At 44.7% G+C, this 21,264-nt stretch overlaps 1 protein-coding gene across 4 annotated transcripts in view; it reads right to left on the reverse strand.

Moving 5' to 3' along the window:
• LAMA3 (laminin subunit alpha 3) overlaps positions 1-21,264 on the reverse strand; it is a 254,952-nt gene that overhangs the window by 221,125 nt on the left and 12,563 nt on the right. For all 4 annotated transcript variants that reach the window (XM_045781833.2, XM_045781832.2, XM_045781831.2 and 1 more), the window contains exon 2: positions 7,489-7,641. In XM_045781833.2, the coding sequence (XP_045637789.2) occupies positions 7,489-7,641 (153 nt within the window). The remainder of the gene's footprint in view (positions 1-7,488; positions 7,642-21,264) is intronic.

The following is a 21,264-nucleotide window of genomic DNA, read 5'->3' on the forward strand; positions in this document are numbered from 1 at the left end:
TTCTTTTAATTCAACTGTCTTAATTTGAGATTTTTCAGTATATCAAAAGGGTGCTTTTAAAAGGTTTTTTGTTTTTTTGGTTTTTTTTAAAGATTTTTTATTTATTTATTCGACAGAGATAGAGACAGCCAGCGAGAGAGGGAACACAAGCAGGGGGAGTGGGAGAGGAAGAAGCAGGCTCATAGCGGAGGAGCCTGATGTGGGGCTCGATCCCATAACGCCGGGATCACGCCCTGAGCCGAAGGCAGACGCTTAACCGCTGTGCCACCCAGGCGCCCCTAAAAGTTTTTTTTTTTTTAATAGCTTTAAGGGAGAACAAGTAAATGCAACAGGCACTGGTATGATAGGTACACATCATTTTGATGGGTTAAAATTCCCAGCTAACTACAGAAATCTCCAGTTAAATAACTGGTATAATGGGTAAATTCTGGTCATTATAGGCAAAATCTCTAATGAATTAATGACAAAAGTGAATTATTAGAGATATAAGACTAATTCAGAGTTGAAATTGAACTTACAGAGTCTTTCAAACCATGAAGGATCTTCCCGAATTATACCAGATGAAAATTGTTGGTGAAAATATTCTTAGGAGAGGGCTAATTTAACACAACGTAGGAGTTGAAGAGGTGGACAGCCCTTCTCCCACCGAACTATCCCCAACCAAAATGAAGATAACACACTCGAAGAAATCTCAGTATCATTTGATTCCCAGGCTGTGGGATGCATTGCCTTTTTGATTGCTTTCAAGCAATACTTTATTTGGAGAAATTTATTCTTTCCCTTCCACTGAAATATAGTTAACATACAATGTTATATCAGTTTCAGGTGTACAATATAGTGATTCAACAATTCAATACATGACTCAGTGCTCATCACGGTAAGTGTACTCTTAACCCCCTTAATCTATTTTACCCATCCCCACCCACATCCCCTCTGGTGACCATCAGTGTGTTCCCTATAGTTAAGAGTCTGTTTTTTGGTTTGTTACTTTTTTTCTTGTTGTTTTGTTCATTTGTTTTGTTTCTTAAATTCCACGTATGAGTAAAATCATATGGTATTTGTCTTTCTCTGACTTATTGCACTTAGCATAATGCCCTCTAACTCCATCCATGTTGTTGCAAATGGCAAGATTTCACTCTTTTTATGGCTGAATGATATTCCATTGTGTGTGTGTGTGTGTGTGTGTGTGTATACACACACACATATATATATACCACATCTTCTTTTATCCAATCATGGATCAGTGGACACTTAGGTTGCTTCCATAATTTGGCTATTGTAAATAATGCTGCGATAAACATAGGGGTGCATATAGGTTTTCAAGTTAGTGTTTTTGTTTTCTTTGGGTAAACAGCCGGAAGTGGAATCAGTGGATGATATGATGATTTGATTTTTTTATTTCTTGAGGAACCCCCATCCTGTTTTCCAGTGTGGCGGCTCCAGTCTACATTCCCACCAACAGTGCATGAGGGTTCCTGCAGCCCACCCACCAACAAAAGCCTCTCGAGGAAAGCAGCCTGCAGTCCATGCGACTACAGCCTCGGCAGATGGGCTGAGGGCAGGCATCTGGTCAAGCGGTATTTCCTGCATGAACTGTACTCTGTGCACCACTATGGCCAGCAGCAAGATTGGCTTAAACAGCAGTATTGTACTATTACCAGTATCAGTGTTAGTATTGTTGTATATCTCCTATTAGGAGTCTTTTCTTTACCTGACATTCAACAGCACTTTTCCCCATTTCCTCTCTCTTCATGACTTTGGAACTCTTCAAATTAGATTTCTGTACTCCAAGCTTCACTCTTTTCACATTTTCTCTTAATCTCCCTACAGGCAGGTTTTCAATCCTATCTTCTCAAAGCCACCAGGGACCTCCACATGAGCAAACCCAATGGGGAATTATCAGTCAGTACCTGTCTTATGTTACTTGATGCAGTACTTGACACAGTCACTCTCTCTCTCTCTCTCTTTTTTTCCCTGGAAACACTCTCTTTCCATGAACTCTTTGTTGATGTGTTATATTTCTACTGAGGTGTATCTCATACACCCTGCAATTCACTCTCTAAATGTACGCTCCAAAGGGTTTGGGTATGTTCACAAAGTTACCCAATCAATCATGTTCAATTTTCATCTGTCTCCCCCTAAACAAGCCGTACCTCCAGGAGTCATCCCTCAATTCCCTCCAAAACCCCCAGCCCGAGGCAGCCACTAAGCACTACTATTCTGCGTCTGTAGATTTGCCCATCTGTACATGTCATATACGTGGAATCATACGATGCATGGTCTTTTGTGACTTCTTCCATGCAGCATGGTTTCAAGGTTCATCCATATTGTAGCATTCATTGGAAATTCACTTTTTTGTTGTTAAATAAAATTCCATTGTATGGATATGAATAGTTGGCTTAATTATTCATCAACTGATGGACATTTGAGTTGTTCCCATTTTTTGGCTATTACAGATAATGCTATAATGAACATTCATGAACAAGTTCTTTGTGTATGTATGTTTTCATTTTTCTTGAATATGTAACTAGGAGTGGAATTGCTGGGTCATATGGTAACACTGTGTTTAACTTTTTGAGGAACTACCGAACGGTTTTCCAAAGCGGCTATGCCATTTTATTTTGGCACTAACAATGTATTAGAGTTCCGGTGTCTCCAGAGCCTCACCCATACTTGTATTACCTGTCTCTTTGATTATAGCCACCCAACTGAGTGTAAAGCGGTATCTCATTGTGGTTTTAACTTACATTTCCCCAGATGGCTAATGATACTGAGCATCTTTTCATACGCTTATTGGCCATTTGTGTATCTTCTTTGGAGAACTGTCCATTCAGATCCTTTGTCCATTTTTTAAAATTAGGCTCTTTGTCCTGGTATTACACAGCTGTAAGACTGCCTCCCTTTCGATATATTTTCTTCACCTAGCTTTAGGACACCACACTCTCTTAGTTGTCCTCCTCCCATCTGTCATTCCACGCCAGTCTTCTTTACTGGTTCCTTCTCTTTTCCAGGACTTCTTAATCGTCGAGAGCCTATGGTGCAGCCTGAGATCCTCTCCTCTTCTCACTCTCATGCAATCTTATAGGTCAGCACTATCTGTATGCCGCTGATCTCCAAATGTCTGTTTCAGACAGGAGCCCGAACAATGCACCGGGAAGCACTTTCTGCCTCGATGGTCCACTGTCTCAACCCCTACTAAATGTCACTGGATCAGGAAAAGTTCATTCTTGCTCCACAGGCAACAGTACTAATAAGAACCAAGCAGGAGCCCAGGAACCAGATGAACACAGCAGACTAGAGTAGTATGGACCAGCTCTAAAAACCAAATTGTCATTGGAACCACAGGCTGCAAAGGCAGGCCAGAACCTGCATATTAAACCTAAACAGGGTGACCATCTGCTAAGCTGCGAGATTTAAATAGGATTTAGAGTCTCCTAATGTAATATCTAAAATGTCCAGAATACAACTGGAAATCACTCATGATACCGAAAACTAGGGGAAAATAACAACCTGAATGAGAAAAAAAACTATCAACAGACCCCAACATAAGATGATGAAACAAATGATAGAATGACGTAACAAAAACTTTAAAGTAACAGCTATAAAAATGCTTCAGTGAATAAATACAAATATTCTTGAAGTAAGTGAAAATATATAAAATCTCAGCCAAGGAATAGAAGATATTAAAAAAAACCCTAAGGGGAAATTACATAACTGAAAAAATACTGTAACTAAAATTAAAAACTCACTACATGGGCTAGATAGAACAAATATGAAAGAGAAAGGAATCAGGGAATTTGAAGATAGAACAATATAATTACCTAAAACAGAGAGAAGAGCAACTGGAAAAAATAAATGAACAGAGACTCAGAGACCCGTGGAACAATAATAAAAGATTTAATAATATCATAAGTATCCCAAAAAGAGAGAACTTGAAACAGAGGATAGAATGGTGGTTACTGGAGGCTAGGGAGTGGGAGAAATCAGGAGATGCTGCTCAAAGGGTACAAGCCTTCAGTTATAAGATGAATCAGTTCTGGGCTTCTAATGTACAGCATGGTACCTATAGTTAATAATTCTCTATTGTATGCCTGAAATTTACTAAGAGACGAAATCTTAAGTGTTCTCACCACACACAAAAAAGTATGAGGTGATGAATGTGTTAATTAACCTCATCATGGTAATCATTTCACAAAGTATATGTTTATCGAATCATCACTTTATACATATTTATTCATATATATTATATAATATATATATATTTATACATATATTTGTCAATGAGACCTCAATAAAGCTGGAAAAGGAAGGATGTTTGTTTGAAAATATCCCAAAAATGATGAAAGATATAAATATACAGATTCAAGAAGCTGAGAGACCCTGATTATGATAAATCCTAAAGAAATCTTTTTTTTTTTTTTAAGATTTTATTTATTTATTTGACAGAGATAGAGACAGCCAGCGAGAGGGGGAACACAAGCAGGGGGAGCGGGAGAGGAAGAAGCAGGCTCATAGCGGAGGAGCCTGATGTGGGGCTCGATCCCATAACGCCGGGATCACTCCCTGAGCCGAAGGCAGGTACTTAACCGCTGTGCCACCCAGGCGCCCCAAATCCTAAAGAAATCTTTAACAAGTATCTCTTCCAGCCCAGCCAGCTTCCCAGACTCACAACTCCACTGGGACATCCAAACAGTATTTCAGTGCTTACATGTCCACAACAACTTCACCCCCCAGAGTCTCCAACATCTCTGCAAACGGCAGTTCCAGTTCTCAGACCAAAAGTTTCAGGAATCATCCCAGAATCCTCTCTTCTCACACTTCACATTCAATCCATTAGGAAATCATGGCAGCTCTAGTCTCAAAATAATATATCTGGGACACAATCACCCCTTCCACTGCCCCTATTGGCATCTTTCTTGTGGATTATGATGACAGTCTCCTAACTGGCTTCTACCCTTACCCCCTGATAATTTGCAATAAAACAGCCAGAGAAATCCTTTTTCAATTTACATCAGATTAGATCATTCCTCTGCTTGAAACTTGTAATGACTCTCGTTTTGAATTAGAGCCCAGGTCCTTATCGTGGCCTACGAGCTCTACTTGATCCGTCCCTGTCTGTTCTCTCTCTTTGGCCTTTTCTCTCACCACTGTCCTCTCCCTGACTCTGCTCCAGCCACCCTGGCCTCCATGCGGCTCCTTACACCTTCCAGACAAGCTCCCACCTTAGAGACTTTGCAGGGCTGTTCCCTTTGTCTGGGCAACGGATATCTGCATGATGACCACCTTTGCCTGCTAGTCTTTGCTCAGTAAGCTCTCTCCTACCATCCTACTTAAAACGCAAACCCCCCTTGTCCTGGCCCTCATGATCCTCTCCCCTGATCTACTTCTTCATTTTTTCCAAAGCTGTTATCAGCATCTAACATATTATATTTGCTGATGTATATTTTTGTTGGCTGTCTCCCATGAGGGAAGGAATCTCCATCTCGTTGTTCTTTTATGTAACACAAATACCTAGAACAGTGCCTGACATATAGACTATTCAACAAATAAATACTTGTTGAAAGAATTGGGTGAAACAGATAGGAGGCACTCCCTAGCCCCAAAGAGGAAAGAAGGTGCATTCATTTTTCTATTGCTGCTTAACAGATGAACACAAATTTAGTGGCTTAAACCAAAGCCATTTATGATCTTTCAGTCCTATATTTCAGGAGTCTGGGCATGGGGGCTGCAATCAGGCATTAGCCAGATGCCTGGAAAGACCCACTTCCAAGTTTGCATGTGTTGCTGGCAGAAACTCGTTTCTTATGGTTATAGGATTGAGGTTCCTGCTTTTTTCCTGGTTGTTGACTGAGGCTGCTCTCAGCTTCTAGCTCCCATTCTTAGGTCCTTGCCATGTGGCCATCTCCATGGGTAGTTTATAACACAGCAGTTTTCCCCTTCAAGGTCAGCAGGAAATGTTCTCATGCTTCAGCTCTCTTCCTTTGGGTAGTCCCTTTTAAGAGCCCGCCCCCCCCCCAGTTAGGGAAAAATCCTCCAAGATAATCTCCCTTTTGATCAACTGACTTGGGACCTTACACACATATGCAAAATCCCTCCGTTTTTGTCATGTAACCCCACCTTACCAAGGGAGTGACTTCCATCATAGTCCCACCACACTGGAAACAGAGGGGGTCACACTGGGCACGTACACTAAGAGGCAGGCGTCCTAGGGGCCACCTTAGCGTACCATCGGAGGATAGGTCTGAAGTCGGGTTTTCTTGTGCACCAGCTGGCCAAACAAAGCCAATAACTATGGTAGTCAGTGTTCACAGAATCAGGATTTCTGGGAAAGAAAATGCTATAAAAATATCTTAGTCATACCCATGTTCAGAGCAGCATTACTCACAAGAGCCAAAACATGGAAGCAACTCAAGTGTCCTTTGACAGATGACTGGATAAATAAACGTGAAGCATACATGCAATGGAATGTTATTCAGCCTGAAAAAGGAAGGAAATTCAGACACATGCTGCGGCACAGATGAACCCTGGAGACAGTGCGCTAAGTGAAGTAAGCCAGTCATAAAGGACAGATACTGTACGATTCCACTTCTATGAGGTGTCTAGGGTTGCCCAGTTCACGGAGAGAGTAGAATGGTGGTTGCCTGGGGCTGGAGGCAAAGGAGGATAGGGAGTTGTTGTTTAATGGGCACAGAGTGCCAGTTTGCAGGACAAAAAAGAATTCTGGTGACTGGTTGCACAACAATGTGCACTTAAGGCCACCGAACTGTGCACGTCAGCACGGCCAAGATGGGGCGCTGGGGGGCTCCGTTGGTTAAGCATCCGACTCATGATCTCAGCTCAGGTCACGATCTTAGGGTCATGGGATCGAGCCCCATGTCAGGCTCCACAGTCAGCACAGAGTCTACCTGAGGTTCTCTCTCTCCCTCTGCCCCTCCCACAACTCGCGTGCTGTCTAAATAAATAAATAAATAAATAAATAAGATCTTAAAAAAAAATAGGGGCGCCTGGGTGGCGCAGTCGTTAAGCGTCTGCCTTCGGCTCAGGGCATGAGCCCCACATCAGGCTCTTCCACTATGAGCCTGCTTCTTCCTCTCCCACTCCCCCTGCTTGTGTTCCCTCTCTCGCTGGCTGTCTCTCTGTCAAATAAATAAACAAAATCTAAAAATAAAAAAATTTAAAAAATAAAAAATAAAATGTCTAAGATGGTACGTTTTATGCTGTGTGCATTTTATCATAATCAATAATAATAATATCTTTGTCAATAATAGCATTTTTTACTATTTTTAACTCTTGACAGACAGGTATCAGTGTCTGCTTCATGACTGGCTGAGTGTGGAGGGATGCAAATATTAATGTAACAGCCTTCACAACAATTAGAGAATTAAAACTGATGTTTGCTTTTTAATATAATTATTATTATATCAGAAATAACCACATTAACAATGATCCAAACTAACTTCCCCCTTTCCGGGTGGAAGCATAACTCACCTGCCCCAGATCCAGGGTGACGTTGACTCTGTTGTACCGCATGCCTGAGGAGAGAGGAGGGCTTTGCCACCAACGCTCCGATCCATCAATCGCGTTGGTGACTGGATGTGCTTTCCTGGGGTCCTCAGAATTGCAGTAGTCACAGAACTGGCCCTGGGGGGGGAAAGCTCTTTTTTATTTTCAAGTCATTTTTTCTATCAATTTAGTAAAGAGGTAACTAAAACAAAGACCCCTCCACACAGCCGAGAGATGTCAGCGGCTGCGATTTGTCATCATGTATTCTGAAGGCAGTAGTAAGGCTTTTTCTTTTTCACTTAATCTGAAACCGCATCACCTGCTTATACCTCTGTTTATAATGTTTCTAGAACATACGTCATATTTATCTTCCATGTTTTACAGCTGTGTTTTTTCTCCTCCTATATGGCATTTTAAGGAGAACCTGTTGTACCTGAGATAAAGATGTTTTCCTTCAGCAAGTCCTTTTTACTCTTTACGTTCTCCTCTGCAATTTCCGTGTCAGGCACTAGGACACAAAGAGAATCCCTGCCCGCAGTCCCAGTGGAGGTGGTAAGGAGACAAATAACCACAAGGGAAGTGGGATACGGCAAGAGTATACAGGGCTGGGTCTAAGGTGATACGTATGCCATGGGCTCAGGAAACAGGGTGGAAGAGGTGGAATTAGGTCACCGGTGGGGATGGACAGGGCTTTGGTAAGTGTCACTAAGCAGCAAACAGGGAAGGGCTTCCAGGGGGAGGAACCGGCACGAGCAAAGGCTCGGAGGCCAGCCGGTCCAGTTGAACAACAGCGTAAGTAATCAAAGACAAGGCTTGAAAGCTAAGTGGGGAGACCATCGCTGGGCTGCGCATACCAAAGTGAGAAGTTGAGAGTTAATCCCACAGATCAATGAGAATCCATTTTCACCCGGAGTGGTATCTATTTGGGATTATCATCTTTACTAAATTCTGACGTTACTGATAGCATCTCATGTTCTTACTGAATTATTCTTCTTGGTAGGCAAACTCTTGATTCTGTTTAATGGGCGATGCAGAACTTTATAGCCATTACCACCTAAAAAGCTGAACACAGGCCTTTCCTATAATATTGATAACACTTTAACTGCGTCAAAAGATCATGCTTAACCAGTAGTGGGCTTCACACACGTCACTGCTTTGCTCCCCTATTAAATTACCGCAGAGCAGCACCACCATAGAGCAGAGGGATAAAGGAGCAAACTTAGAGCCACAGCCTTCCCGGGAATGCTCTGCAACACAATGGTAGCTCTGCCCCTGGCGAGCCTCTGGAAAGTTCATTCCTAAGTGTTCAAAGATAAATTTGATGCTGGTGTGTAACCAAATGTGTGACCCAATGTTTTCATTGAGTGTGTAACTGATGATTCTCTCATATGTGGAGCTATGTTATGCACAGCTTTATCTTTTAGCATGCTATAAAGATACTTATGTAACCGTGGGCTATGCAGCCCCATGAGCTCCTGAGATCAGAGACCCTGTGCGTCCTGCTTGTCCCCACACTTCAGCCAGCACACTGCCTCACACCTCCTAGAAGCCCCATAAAGGAATGATTCCATCAGCAATTCTTAAAAAAAGGGGGGTCCTTTCTATAAAATTTTGTTACAATAAAAAGTGTAATTAATAACTATTTAAGCTAAGTCATCTAAACATTTAGGAATGTTTTTCCTTTCAATGATCTTTATTTTTCCCATTCTTTCCCAGAGAGAATTTTACCAGTTTAATTATTTGATAAGGGAATTATATCACTGCTCCCCCAAGGTTAGACGATTTCCATGCAGTTAGAAGAAAATCTCTCCCAAGGATGTGGGTGCTTAGGGACTACATTTAACTCCTTCTCCATAGTGAAGATATAGAATGGAGATGACGCTTTTTGTGTTGTTTCGGTGACTCTCAATTTTCTAATAATGACATTAACAAATAAAGTGAGCATTTATAGAACGCCTGTTATGCACGGGGCACCATGTACTTCACATTTGAGTCCTAAGGCTGTCACCTCTATTTTACAGTTGAGGAAACACAGTGAATAAGTAATTTTCCTAAGAATCACCCAACTGGTAAATAGTAGAACCAGGACCCAAGCCTAGGGCCCCAGAAATAGTATGTCAGCCACCACCCTGTAACTCTCTTCCCCATCTAGAAGCTACAACTCTGGTTTATTAGACATTGTGGATAGTCGGTAACATACATTATTTCCTATAATTGGTCTAAGACGAAGAGGTCCCGTGGTGCCCTATGGGGCAATACCCCCCGTTCACCAGAACCAGGAGCCGCAGGGGTGTCTCCTATAGGGGCTGCATGCAGACCCCTGTTGTGCCTGAGCCACACTTGTCTTCAGTCCAGTCAGCTGCAATTTGCCTGTTGGGGGCATGCCGGGCAGGGTTTGGTCCCTGTGCTGGAAGGGGGCCCATCTGGGGATGCTGCAGGCGCCTAGCTGGGCAGTATCAGCGGTCACACCAGCTGCCTGCCCCCAGTCCATCTGCGAGGCTGTAGCCGCACTGATCGCCAGGGCGCTCTCTCTCTACTGCTAGTGACAAGGAGCGGCTGCTGGGACTGCAGGTGCACTGGTGTGTGTGGTCTCTTCCCTTCTTCCCAGCACAGGAGTCACTTTGGAGAGGTGCTGGTCCCTGCTGGGGTTATTTGCAGGGTGTGTCAGGGCAGAAGCAGCTTTGGAGGGACACGTGCCAAATGGGGTGGTGTGGGTGGGACCGATCTGCAGGGGAACACAAGAGTGGGGCACACGGTGTTAACAAGATAAGTGGAGAGGGGCACCTGGGTGGCACAGCGGTTAAGCGTCTGCCTTCGGCTCAGGGCGTGATCCCGGCGTTATGGGATCGAGCCCCACATCAGGCTCCTCTGCTATGAGCCTGCTTCTTCCTCTCCCACTCCCTCTGCTTGTGTTCCCTCTCTCGCTGGCTATCTCTATCTCTGTCGAATAAATAAATAAAATCTTAAAAAAAAAAAAAAGGCAAGATAAGTGGAGAGCCTTCACACTGGTTCCCAAAAGTGCCTGGCTATCTAGGCTGCGAGGGAAGGGGCTGAAGAGAAGTGTCACCACCAGCACCGCTGTCAGAATGAATAGACTCGAAAAGACTAGAAATCCAAGTGTTCGTGAGGATGTGGAGAAAAAGGAACCCTCATGTACTGTTGGTGGGAATGCAAACTGGTGCAGCCACTGCGGAAAACAGTATGGAGGGTCCTCAAGAGATTAAAAATAGAACTACCATATGATTCAGTAATTCCACTACTGGGTATTGACCCAAAGAAAACAAAGACACTAATTTGAAAATATATATGCACCCCTAAGCTTATTACAGCATTATTTACAATTGCCAAGATATGGAATCAATTCAAGTGTCCATCAATAGATGAATGGATAAAGAAGAGTGGTGTGTATACACAATGGAATGTTTCTCAGCCATAAAAAAGAATGAGATCTTGTCATTTGCGACAACATGGATGGACCTACAGGGTATTATGCTAAGTGAAATATGTTAGAGAAAGACAAATACCATATGATTTCACTCATATATGGAATTTAAGAAACAAAATTTATTAAAAGAACTTCTAAAATATACATAAGTGAAATGACTGTTTTCTTGGATAGGATAATATTAAAAAACTTGTCAACTCTCCCCCAAAGTTGATCTATAAAGTCAATACAAGTCCAATAAAAATCTCACTAGAGATTCTCTTGGAGCACAACAATTCTAAAAGTTAGATGGAATAGTAAAGAACCAAGAAAAGCCAGGATATTGCAGGACAGGGAGATCAGGGAGGAAGAAACTTGCCCTTCAAGTTATCAAGGCTTATTATGAGGCTATTATAATTAAAACAGAGCAAAATGAGAGAAACAGCCCCACAGGACAGGAAAGAGCCCAAAACAGACCCATGCATTTTGGAAACCTTAGTATATAACAGAGGTGGCACATCAGATCAGTGGGAAAAGCTAACCCATATCCTATGGAAAACAACAAAATCAAATTCCTACTCAAGCCACAGACAAAAATCAGCTTCAGGGGTGCCTGGGTGGCACAGCAGTTAAGCGTCTGCCTTCAGCTCAGGGCGTGATCCCAGCGTTCTGGGATCGAGCCCCACATCAGGCTCCTCTGCTATGAGCCTGCTTCTTCCTCTCCCACTCCCCCTGCTTGTGTTCCCTCTCTCGCTGGCTGTCTCTATCTCTGTCAAATAAATAAATAAAATCTTTAAAAAAAAAAAAATCAGCTTCAGATGAATAAAGGACCTAATGTTAGAAATAAACTTCAAAATCAATTAGCTCAAAATATCAGTGAATGTCTTCTAGAATTTGGAGCAAGGAAAGATTTCTTAAACAGGGAAGCATTGACTTCAAAAGAAGAGATAGATTAAAATTAAGAATACTGGTTCATCTTAGCGGCACCTGGGTGGCTCAGTTGGTTAAGTGTCCTACTTTTGATTTTGGCTCAGGTCATCATCTCAGGGTCGTGAGATAGAGCCCCACATTGGGCTCTTGCTAGGTGTGGAGGCTGCTTAAGATTCTTTCTCTCCCTCTGCCCCTCCCCCACCTACTCACACACTCTCTCAAAGAAAGAAAATGAAATAAAATTTAAAAATAATAAAAATATTAAAAAAATAATATTGGTTCACCTTAGGGAAGTAGAAAGAAAAGTTACAAACTGAAAGATATTCACAGTATACAGGTGGCAGACAGTGTCTCATGCTGGCTGCCATCAATTCCTTCTCTGTGTGTGTGTGTGTGTGTGTGTGTGTGTGTGTCTGCCACTTCCCACATCAAGAGGCTATTTTCCCTGGAGGTTATTCTCTCCTCTTGAATCCAGACTGACTTTATTATTTGCAGAAGTATCATTCTGGGGTTCTCAAGCAGAGGCCTGAAAAGGACTGGCAGATTCTGCTTCTTGCAAACCAGTCTCCAGGTAAAAAGTCCAGCTACCCCCAAATCACCATGCTATGAGAAACTACACGCTAGCCAGATGGCGAGGACGCATGGAAGAGCACTGAGACACCAGACACCCAGTCCTAACCAGGCAGCTACTGAATACAACTGAGTTATTCCAGCCGATACCCCATGGGGCAGAAGAACCACCCAGCGGAGCCCAGTCACCCAGCAGAATTACAAGGAAAAAAAAATTGTTTTAAGCCAGTAAGTTTTGGGGCAGTGTGACACCAGAATTAATACCTACACGAAGAACATAAAATCAACAAGGAATTCTCATGAGAAATACAGACCAGACTTTGCAAATCAATAAGGAAAGTATAAACAGATCAATAGAAAAAAGGGTAAAAGTAGCAATCGGCATTTTACGGAAGAGGAAACACATATATCCATAAACATTCAAAGAAATGTTCACTCTCACCATCCTCCGTGATCAGGGCAGACCACAGTGAAATACTGTTTTATATCCGTTCAACAGTCCCAAGTTCAAAATTTGAGGATAACTAGCATTCGAAAGGACGTGGTAGGAGTATGAATTGGTGTAGAGACTTTGGAAACTATTTTGGCTTTATCTTATAACATTGAAAATTCACATTTCCTATGACCCAGGAATTCTACCTTCAAGCTCATGACCCATAAACTCTTGCACAAACTTGACAACATCATGTTCCAGAATATTCATAGATGCACTGTTCACGAGAGCAAAATCCTGGGGATAATCTAATGACCCAGCCACGTCAGTGTGAATGAATCACAGCGGTATATTCACACAATGAATGAATAAATGACCGATAATGAATAAATGAATGTATTTGACAACATGAAAGAATATGGATGAATCTTAGCAATATAACAAATGGTGGGGGGCAGTATGATATAAAGTTAGGAGCAACCAAAATGAGAAACACTTTTGGAAGATAGATAGATAGATACAACAAAACTATCATAAAAAGGAAAGCAAAGGAAAAATTAATAAAGGATTCAGGATGATGGTTACCCAGACGCTGGGAAACAGAAGGATGGGAGGTGGGGAAACCATATGGCTAGACGTAGGTTATTATCAAGGCCCTGTTCTGGTTTTGGTAGCAAGTACAGGGAAGCGTGTTATACCGTTTAAAATCCATCCATCCACATAGACACGAAAACAGACGACAAAGGACCAAAGACGAAAGCATGTCATAAGCTGAGGGTTGTGGATAATCCATAACCCAACTCTGCATCTGAGGCCCAATGTTTTAAAAATAGCCATAAATAAATAAAAGCAGGACCAACACTGAGAGAAGTCGGAGAAGAGGAGGACAGAGAGAACAGGAGGATTCTTTCATGCTTGTGTTTGATTATTCACCCCTCTAAGCGACAAACCTGTGCTTGTCACCTACTCTGCGTTCTAGACAGAGATGAGAATACTGAAAGACAAGGACAAGGGACTTACCTTGGAAACAGGGACAAGGGACGCATGCCCTGAATTGTGTCAAGGCTATTATTAACCTAACCATATGGGAAATAGCAAATATAAAGAAGGGGCTAGAAGGAAAGGAGACCGAACTATTCAAATAAATAACAACACAGAGTTGAGATCTACGGTTGGAAGGCCCCGGAAGCTAAGCCAATGTTTCAGAGACCCACGAAAGGAACAATGCTTTTTCAGAAGAATGGCAAAAAAAAGCCTCCCCTAGTTCCTAACATTGTTGATGATTGTCCTTAACTGAAAATCTCTCATAGGCAACGCTTCGCATCTCAATCCACAGTGTAACACTGTATTGTTCTAAGAAACTAAAGGTTGATTCCAGCAGTGCTCCCCAATATAATTTTACTGTGTAAACACTCATTCATTTATTCACCTTCTTAGAATGGCCTACAACGTGTAAAGCACTAAGTTGGATTCGGGGCCTAACACTAAGAGTTGGCCCCTGGCCCTAAAGAAATGTAGGGGAGCGAAGAGAAACACCACGGATCACCAAAGGGGCTAGACGGGGGTATTTAAACCCAGGATAGGCTGCCTTGCTTTACTTTGCTAATCTTCACGACGCTCCCAGGCTTGTATCAGGTATTCAAAATTTAAAGGTGAAGAAGAGAAGGCTCGGAGAGGTGAAGTGCCCGACCTCAAACCACACAGCCAGGACATGGGAACCAGGCCGTGCGTGCGGGTCCGGGGATGGTTCTTGCAGCCAGAACGCCTTCCACCCTGATGCGGCTGCTCAGCGTGCTTCGTCCAGGAGCCCCGTCTGACACGTGGATGGAAGGGGAGGCCGCACTGAAACAGCACTTCGGTAACTTTGCACACACCTGCCACGACCTGGGAAGGAGAGCCCGCTCCGGAAACACCCTGTCTGCCGGCTGCAGGGATGCTCGCCCTCACGGCAGGCTCAGGAAACCCAGAAACAGCAGCCTCAAACCGCCCTCGGCCGCCTGCAGCCCCATGACGTATGGGCACGTTCATGCCACCCGGAACCTTCCTGCTAGCCAGCGCTCGCCACGTGCCTTAAAGGCACTGTCTCAAGTGCCCCAACCCAAGCCAGCTGGAGCCCTGATGTGGAGAACATTCTCGAGTGCACCCATTCCAAACTTAAGAGTGCTCCTTCCCAGACCTTGTTCAGAACATTGGCCCTTTTGAAAGGCCCAAAAGCAGGTCCGCGTGGTTACCGATGTTTAAGACAGGCGGTGTGCGTGTTTCCTGCAGACCTGTCCATCTGCACAGATGGGTGAAGGGCGATTACACAGCCCAGGAGAGTGCCCAACTCTGCGGGGGCCCCCAACAGATTTCCCCCCTCAGTGGGTAGAGCAGGCATCTCTGGTGTCCTGGGCTCCTGGAGGTAAGGTTTGGAGAGATCTATAAAACAAGGGACTCCAGGTTCATTCCAGGTATTTTTTTTTTAAAGGCGAATAAGAAAATGTCTGCAAAATTTACACCTATTACTCAAAAATTGTGTCCCTCCAAGCCAAATTCTGGGGGGTTTTTTGCTTTTAACTCCTATCAAAGAGATGCATTTTGGAGTAGAATCTGGGAGTGTAAATCCTACCTCTGTGAGTTACATATTGGTCGAATTACTTAGCCTCCCTTTAACTCTTTTTTTCCCTTTGTTAAAATGGGCTAATACTCCAATCATATGTAGCGGTTGTGAAAATTCAATGAGACATCATCCATGAAGTGATCACACTGCCATCAGGGTTACTGTCGGACCCCAGGGGTGTTTATTTAAAATGCAGATCTTGGGTCCTGCCTGCCTGTATCCAGGCTGTGTCTAGCAAGCTGATTCTTTCTCTTCCGCCCACTGCTGTCAGGGACCACAGAGGCAGCGGTGACAGGCACACGCGGAGGACGCCACCAGAGTCCCATCTTGCAGCAGCAGTCACCGAAGCAGCTGCACTGATGGCGGTGATGACAAAGGAAACATCCACCTGGCAGACAGCGCACCTTGCACTTTGCACATGGCCACTCGACTTGCCGGACAAATCTATCAAGGTGAGTCCAATCCTGCGGCCCTTTTACAGATATGGAAACTGAGGCTCAAAGAGGCTGAGCAACTTGCCTAGGGGGCATAGCCAAGACCGGAAACCCAGAAGGGACGCGGGGGCGAGAAGGAGGAGTGCGGGGGAGGGGCAGTAAGTGCCCAGCAGCAGCAAGGGGCCTCGAATCTGCTAGCACCTCAGAGATATGGCCGTGCCCAGAGAAACATGTCCCGCTGGCCCACGCCAGCCTGTGAGTCAGGTATGACCAGGTAAAGGAAGATGCTTTTAAGCTTCTCCACCCCCAGACAACTGAGAATTGTGTTTTTTCTATATTGGCCCAGTGTTTCACTATATTCCCTTTTACTCTCCTAGGAATTATATCACACATTCTCGATGCTCCTCAAACCTCCTCCTCCCTCTTCCCTTCTCCGGATGAATTCACTGAGTTTGCTCATCTTCCTAATCCACAATCCTCCCTGCACGCGTGCCCGCACACCTGCCTTGCCTCCCATTGCTGTGGAGAACCGTTCTGTGCTCCGAAGTCTCCCCCCTCCACCCCACACAGAATCCGCCCCTCCCGCCTGCTCAAGGGCCACCCTCCTGCATCTCAGGGGGGCCCTCTACTGGATCACTCCTATCGGGAGACAGACAAAGAGCCCTCCACTTCCCCCTCACTCTCCCCCCAGCCACACTGATCCTCTTGCTGACCCGAGGTCAGGCCAAGCACGTTCCTGCCTCAGGCTCTTTGTACTTGCGCTTCCCTCTCCCGAGAATATGCTTTTCCCCAGACTCCAGTCCCCTTTCCCAGAGGTCTTCCCTGTCCACTCCATCAAAAGCAGTGCTGCACTCAGCCATCTCTTCATACTGTCTTGCCTTCTCTTTCCTCTGAGCAGGAAGCCCTTACATTGCTGGCATTGTAAGTGCCTTGAGTGCGGGGGCTTGCTCACCACCTAGAACAGTAGCTGGCACAAGGCAGGCACTTAATATTTGCTCATTTCGTTCATAAGTTAAAATGGCAGAGGCTCTTTTGTTACTCACCGCGGGAATGTACTAGACGGTCATAACCAGTTCGTTAGTGAGGAGACGCAGTAATCCCACAATGGCCCTCTCTCCCCGGAGGGAAAAGGTGCGTGTGTGTGTGTGTGTGTGTGTGTGTGTGTGTGTGCGCGTGTGTGTGATTTTACCATTTTTTAAGCAGGAGGGGAAGAGCAGAGGAAGAGGGAGAATCTCAAGCAAGCTCCATGCCCAGCGAGGAGCCCATCGCAGGGCTCAATCCCACAACTCTGAGATCATGACTTGAGCCAAAATCAAGAGTTCAATGCTCAAGCAATGGAGTCACCCAGGAGCCCCTGATTTCACCTTTTATGTCAGAGGCTAAACTCCCGATGTTCAAAAACAACAGGAAAGTACAGACTTACGTTCCTGTCACTAAACTCATTAGAAAGCACAGCGTAACTAAACCCAGACCAGCTTTTTCTCTTCGAATGGGAATCTACTTGCTCCATCCTCCAGGGCCTTCCCGAGCCCATGCCCAGCTCCTAACCTCTGACCACTCGCCTGCTCTGGCCAGGAAGCACCACTCCTGCTCAGCTCGGCTCTCCCATCTTTAGATGGTGCCTCTCGCATTTCAGAGACTTCTCAGGTACTGATCTTGCTTGCCTACCTTCACGGCCGAATCCGAAAGCAAAGAAAGAAAACGACGGTCCTTCTCCTGGCCACAACAAGCTTCTAGCTGATTTCTTTCCATTCAAAAGAGGTTTCCCCAGAACTACGTCTCCCTCTCCTAATCTACTCCACCCACCACATCCGGCCTCTTTATCAAGGCCTTGCTGTTTCTACTTCCCCAGCCACCTTTACCTAGAGTTACCATTTATTAAACACTATGTCTCAGGTGCATCTGGTTTATCTTATGTAATCCTCAGAATAACCTTAGGAACTAAATGGTATTATATCCCCATTTTACGGAAGATGAAACCAAGGCTCACAGAGGTTAAATAACTCACTCAGGACCACATCCTGAGGAAGAGATGCTTTCAAAGTGAGCTCTATTAATTCCAAAGCCCGTGCTCTTAATTCTGACACCATACAATCTATTTTTGGGGATTCTAGGACCAACTGGTTCCTTCTTGAAAGAACCCAAGAAGTTCCTTCTGGAAGTCTTTAAACTCACATTTTAATGGTCTCCATACATTCCTCTTCCTTCTACTTCTCCCTCGGTTCTCTTGTTCTCTGTACATTGTGTTGACGTTTCACTGGCAATAAGGGGTCCCCTCGGTACCTGTACTTACATGTAAGCAGCCAGCTCTAACACAAGTTCAGATTTGCCAAGTAGACCAGGTCATACTACACCTGCCCACTCGATGCCCCAAACCTAAAGTACTTTCCCCTGAGAGTTTCATGCCAAAGCCTGGATTTATGAGAACACGGCTGCCCTAAGAGTGTATTCATTCAACCATCAACTACTGACCAGCAAAGAGCCGGATACTGCCCTTGGGGACACAGGCTGACCTTGTCCTGATTCAATCCTCAAGCCAAGCTTTTCCCTTTCAATCCCCTTTCAGTTATTGATTTCCTTATGAAGTAACTATACTCTTGACGGCTTTATTTTCCCATTGTCCCATTCCCTCAGCTCTTTCGTTCAAACTTTTTACATTTCCTTAGTCACCTAAATTCTTTTGAGGACCAGAAAGGGTATAAATACACACAAAAATAAAATGAAGTATTTATATATTGTGGAAAGGATACAGAGGTCTCAGGCATAACATTCAAAATACGCAACCACGAGGGCAGCACGGCTTTCTGAATTCCTAGAACACGCCGTGCATGTCCCCAACTCACAGCCCTTGAACCTGTTGGTCCCTCGAAATGGAACACATTTTCCCACCCTCTTCATGGGGCTGATTTCTTCTCAACCCCAGGTTTCTGTACCCATAACACCTCCTTAGAAAAGCTTCTCCATCTACCGAACCTAGAGAAGCTTCCCTTCCTCAATCACTTTAACACAATCCTGCTTATTCTCTCTCAGACAGAACCACACTCTGTAATTATGTTGTATGTTTACCAATTGGTGGCAGTCTCCCCATAGAGTGCACCTCCGCGAGGTAGAGACCTTTCTTGCCTTGTTCAGATTTGTATTCCCGGCCCACAGGGTCCTCCCCCTCTGGGCCTGGCACATCACTGTCAATAATATTTTTTCAATACAGGAGTGGATGAATATCACACACAAGGCTGGGTACACACACACCCCCAGGTACCAGTTCTTGCCTTCGTCAGTACGAATCTACATTAAGAATCATCCGGGGGCGCCTGGGTGGCTCAGTCGGTGAAGCTTCCGACTCTTAATTTCGGCTCAGCTCATGATCACAGGGTCATGAGATCGAGGCCTGCCTCGGGCTCAGTGCTCAGCAGGGAGTCTGCTTAAGGATTCTCTCTCCCTCTCCCTCTGCCCCTCCCCCACCCCGCACTTGCTCTCCCTCTCTCTCTCTCTCCCTCTTTCTCTCTCTCAAATAAATAAATAAATCTTTAAAAATATATATCATCCACAAAAATTCTACCAGCTCCGGCTGAGCTTCCAGGTGCTGAGATGGTCAGTGAGGACAACAAGCCAAAATCGGAAAGTAACAATCAAGACTTCATTCATTCACTGCAACAGTGAAGGCAGGAGGCAAAGGTGCCAGCATCCCAGGGTTCCATTTTTCCCCACAGAACAGCACCAGGCAGGGGTCAGATGACAGGAGAAGTTTCTCACTGCCAAGGAGCCCCAAACGAAAGACTCCTGCCTTTTTATGAGCCTAGAGGATTGAGGGTAAGGAGAAGGGGAGAGCAGGAGTAGAAAAATACCCAGTCAGCATGGGGAAACGTGCCTCAGCCACGGCAGCCCGTACAAAGTCTCAGGGGAGCCACAGGGAAGTACCGGGAACCTCCACTGGAGGCCCCTGACCCAAGGCTGCTGGGCTGGGAATGCAGAGACAAGTATGAGCAGAGCTGGAGGTGGGGGGGGGCGGGGGCGCTGAACCCTTGGTTGCAACTCCCCGCAATGCACTCAGGTCTGGTGTGGGGAGGGCAGCGTCTGCCATGAGGCCTGCCAGTCAAAGCCACCTAATTGTCTACGGATGGGCCTAAAAGATGACACATAGGATTTTGACCTCACAAAGGACTCTCATCCCCTCTCCTTTAAAAATCCTTTCATGGGTGCAGTATACTCTGCACGGGCAGTTCTTCCCCATAGCTGATCCCAGTCCTTTGTGCTGCAACATTACAGAGCCCCTTCGATTTTGTCTCTAGTGAAGATGGAGGACCACTGGTTACAAACGTCTCTGTCACGATTCTGAAGGCCCAGCCTCATCTTCCCTGTGGCTAGTCAAGCAGCTCTACTGAGATTTCTTTCAGCTCCAGTCCTCCTAAGCCAGACGGACAATTGCTGTACGTAATCGCCAGAGAAAACAACTCCCAGAACGGAGGCAAGCAAGCGATCAAAGAAAATTGAGGCTGCAGGTAACACCAAGTATATGAGAGGTACCAAGAGTTACCTGGTGCTCAGAGACAGAGAACGAAGATTTTATTACTATTAGGAAGAGTGACTTCAACAGCTAATATTTTTACTCAGAAAAAAGTCTACTAAGTTGACCTAAAAGATAATGAAATAAAACAAAAGAAGAAAAAAACTCAACTAGTTTATGGCGATCATACTAAGAGATTTTCCTAATGAGGTCTCCCACCATTTTCTGTGAGTTTTTCTGGTTCATTAAAAATACTCAAGATCACATTAAAGGTACATTAAGTGATCAGCTGTCACCGTGAAACAGGAAAGCCACCTGGAAACAGAGAAGACAATAGGAAAATTTGAAAGTCTGACATTTTTGTTCTCTTCAAATCACTATGCAAACTACCTTGCATAGAATCTTTGCCACCAATGTCTTCTGTGCACATTTAGTCTCTGCAGAGCCAATCCCAGGACATAGGGAATTGGGCCTTTCATTTCACAATCCCACCGCACCCTTCCCTTAACATAGCTCCTGAGTCCTCACTAGTGGTGAAGGAATCATCCAACCCCTGGGCTCTGCAAAAGGGGTCCAAGGCTCACAGTATGCATGTACCCATTGTCCCCAAACTCACCCAATCTCACCTGCGTTAGTCAATCCTTACTTTATGCCCTTCTGATATGGTCTTCATATTTAAAGATGCCTCAAGGTGGGTGGTCCCTAAATATTTGTTCAGCCAGGAGCAATCCTCAGTCTACTTAGAGACTACACTTTGAGTTGCCAGATTACAAAGTCTCAAGAGCAGAGAGCTTAGAACGACCCAGGGAGCCTCACACGGTGCCCTTTATCCTCACTCTTCCAACACACAGATAACTCACACACCGA

The sequence above is a fragment of the Ursus americanus genome, chromosome 19 (genome assembly GCF_024610735.1).
Source record: "Ursus americanus isolate L20-20 chromosome 19, mUrsAme1.1.p, whole genome shotgun sequence".
Lineage (NCBI taxonomy): Eukaryota > Metazoa > Chordata > Mammalia > Carnivora > Ursidae > Ursus > Ursus americanus.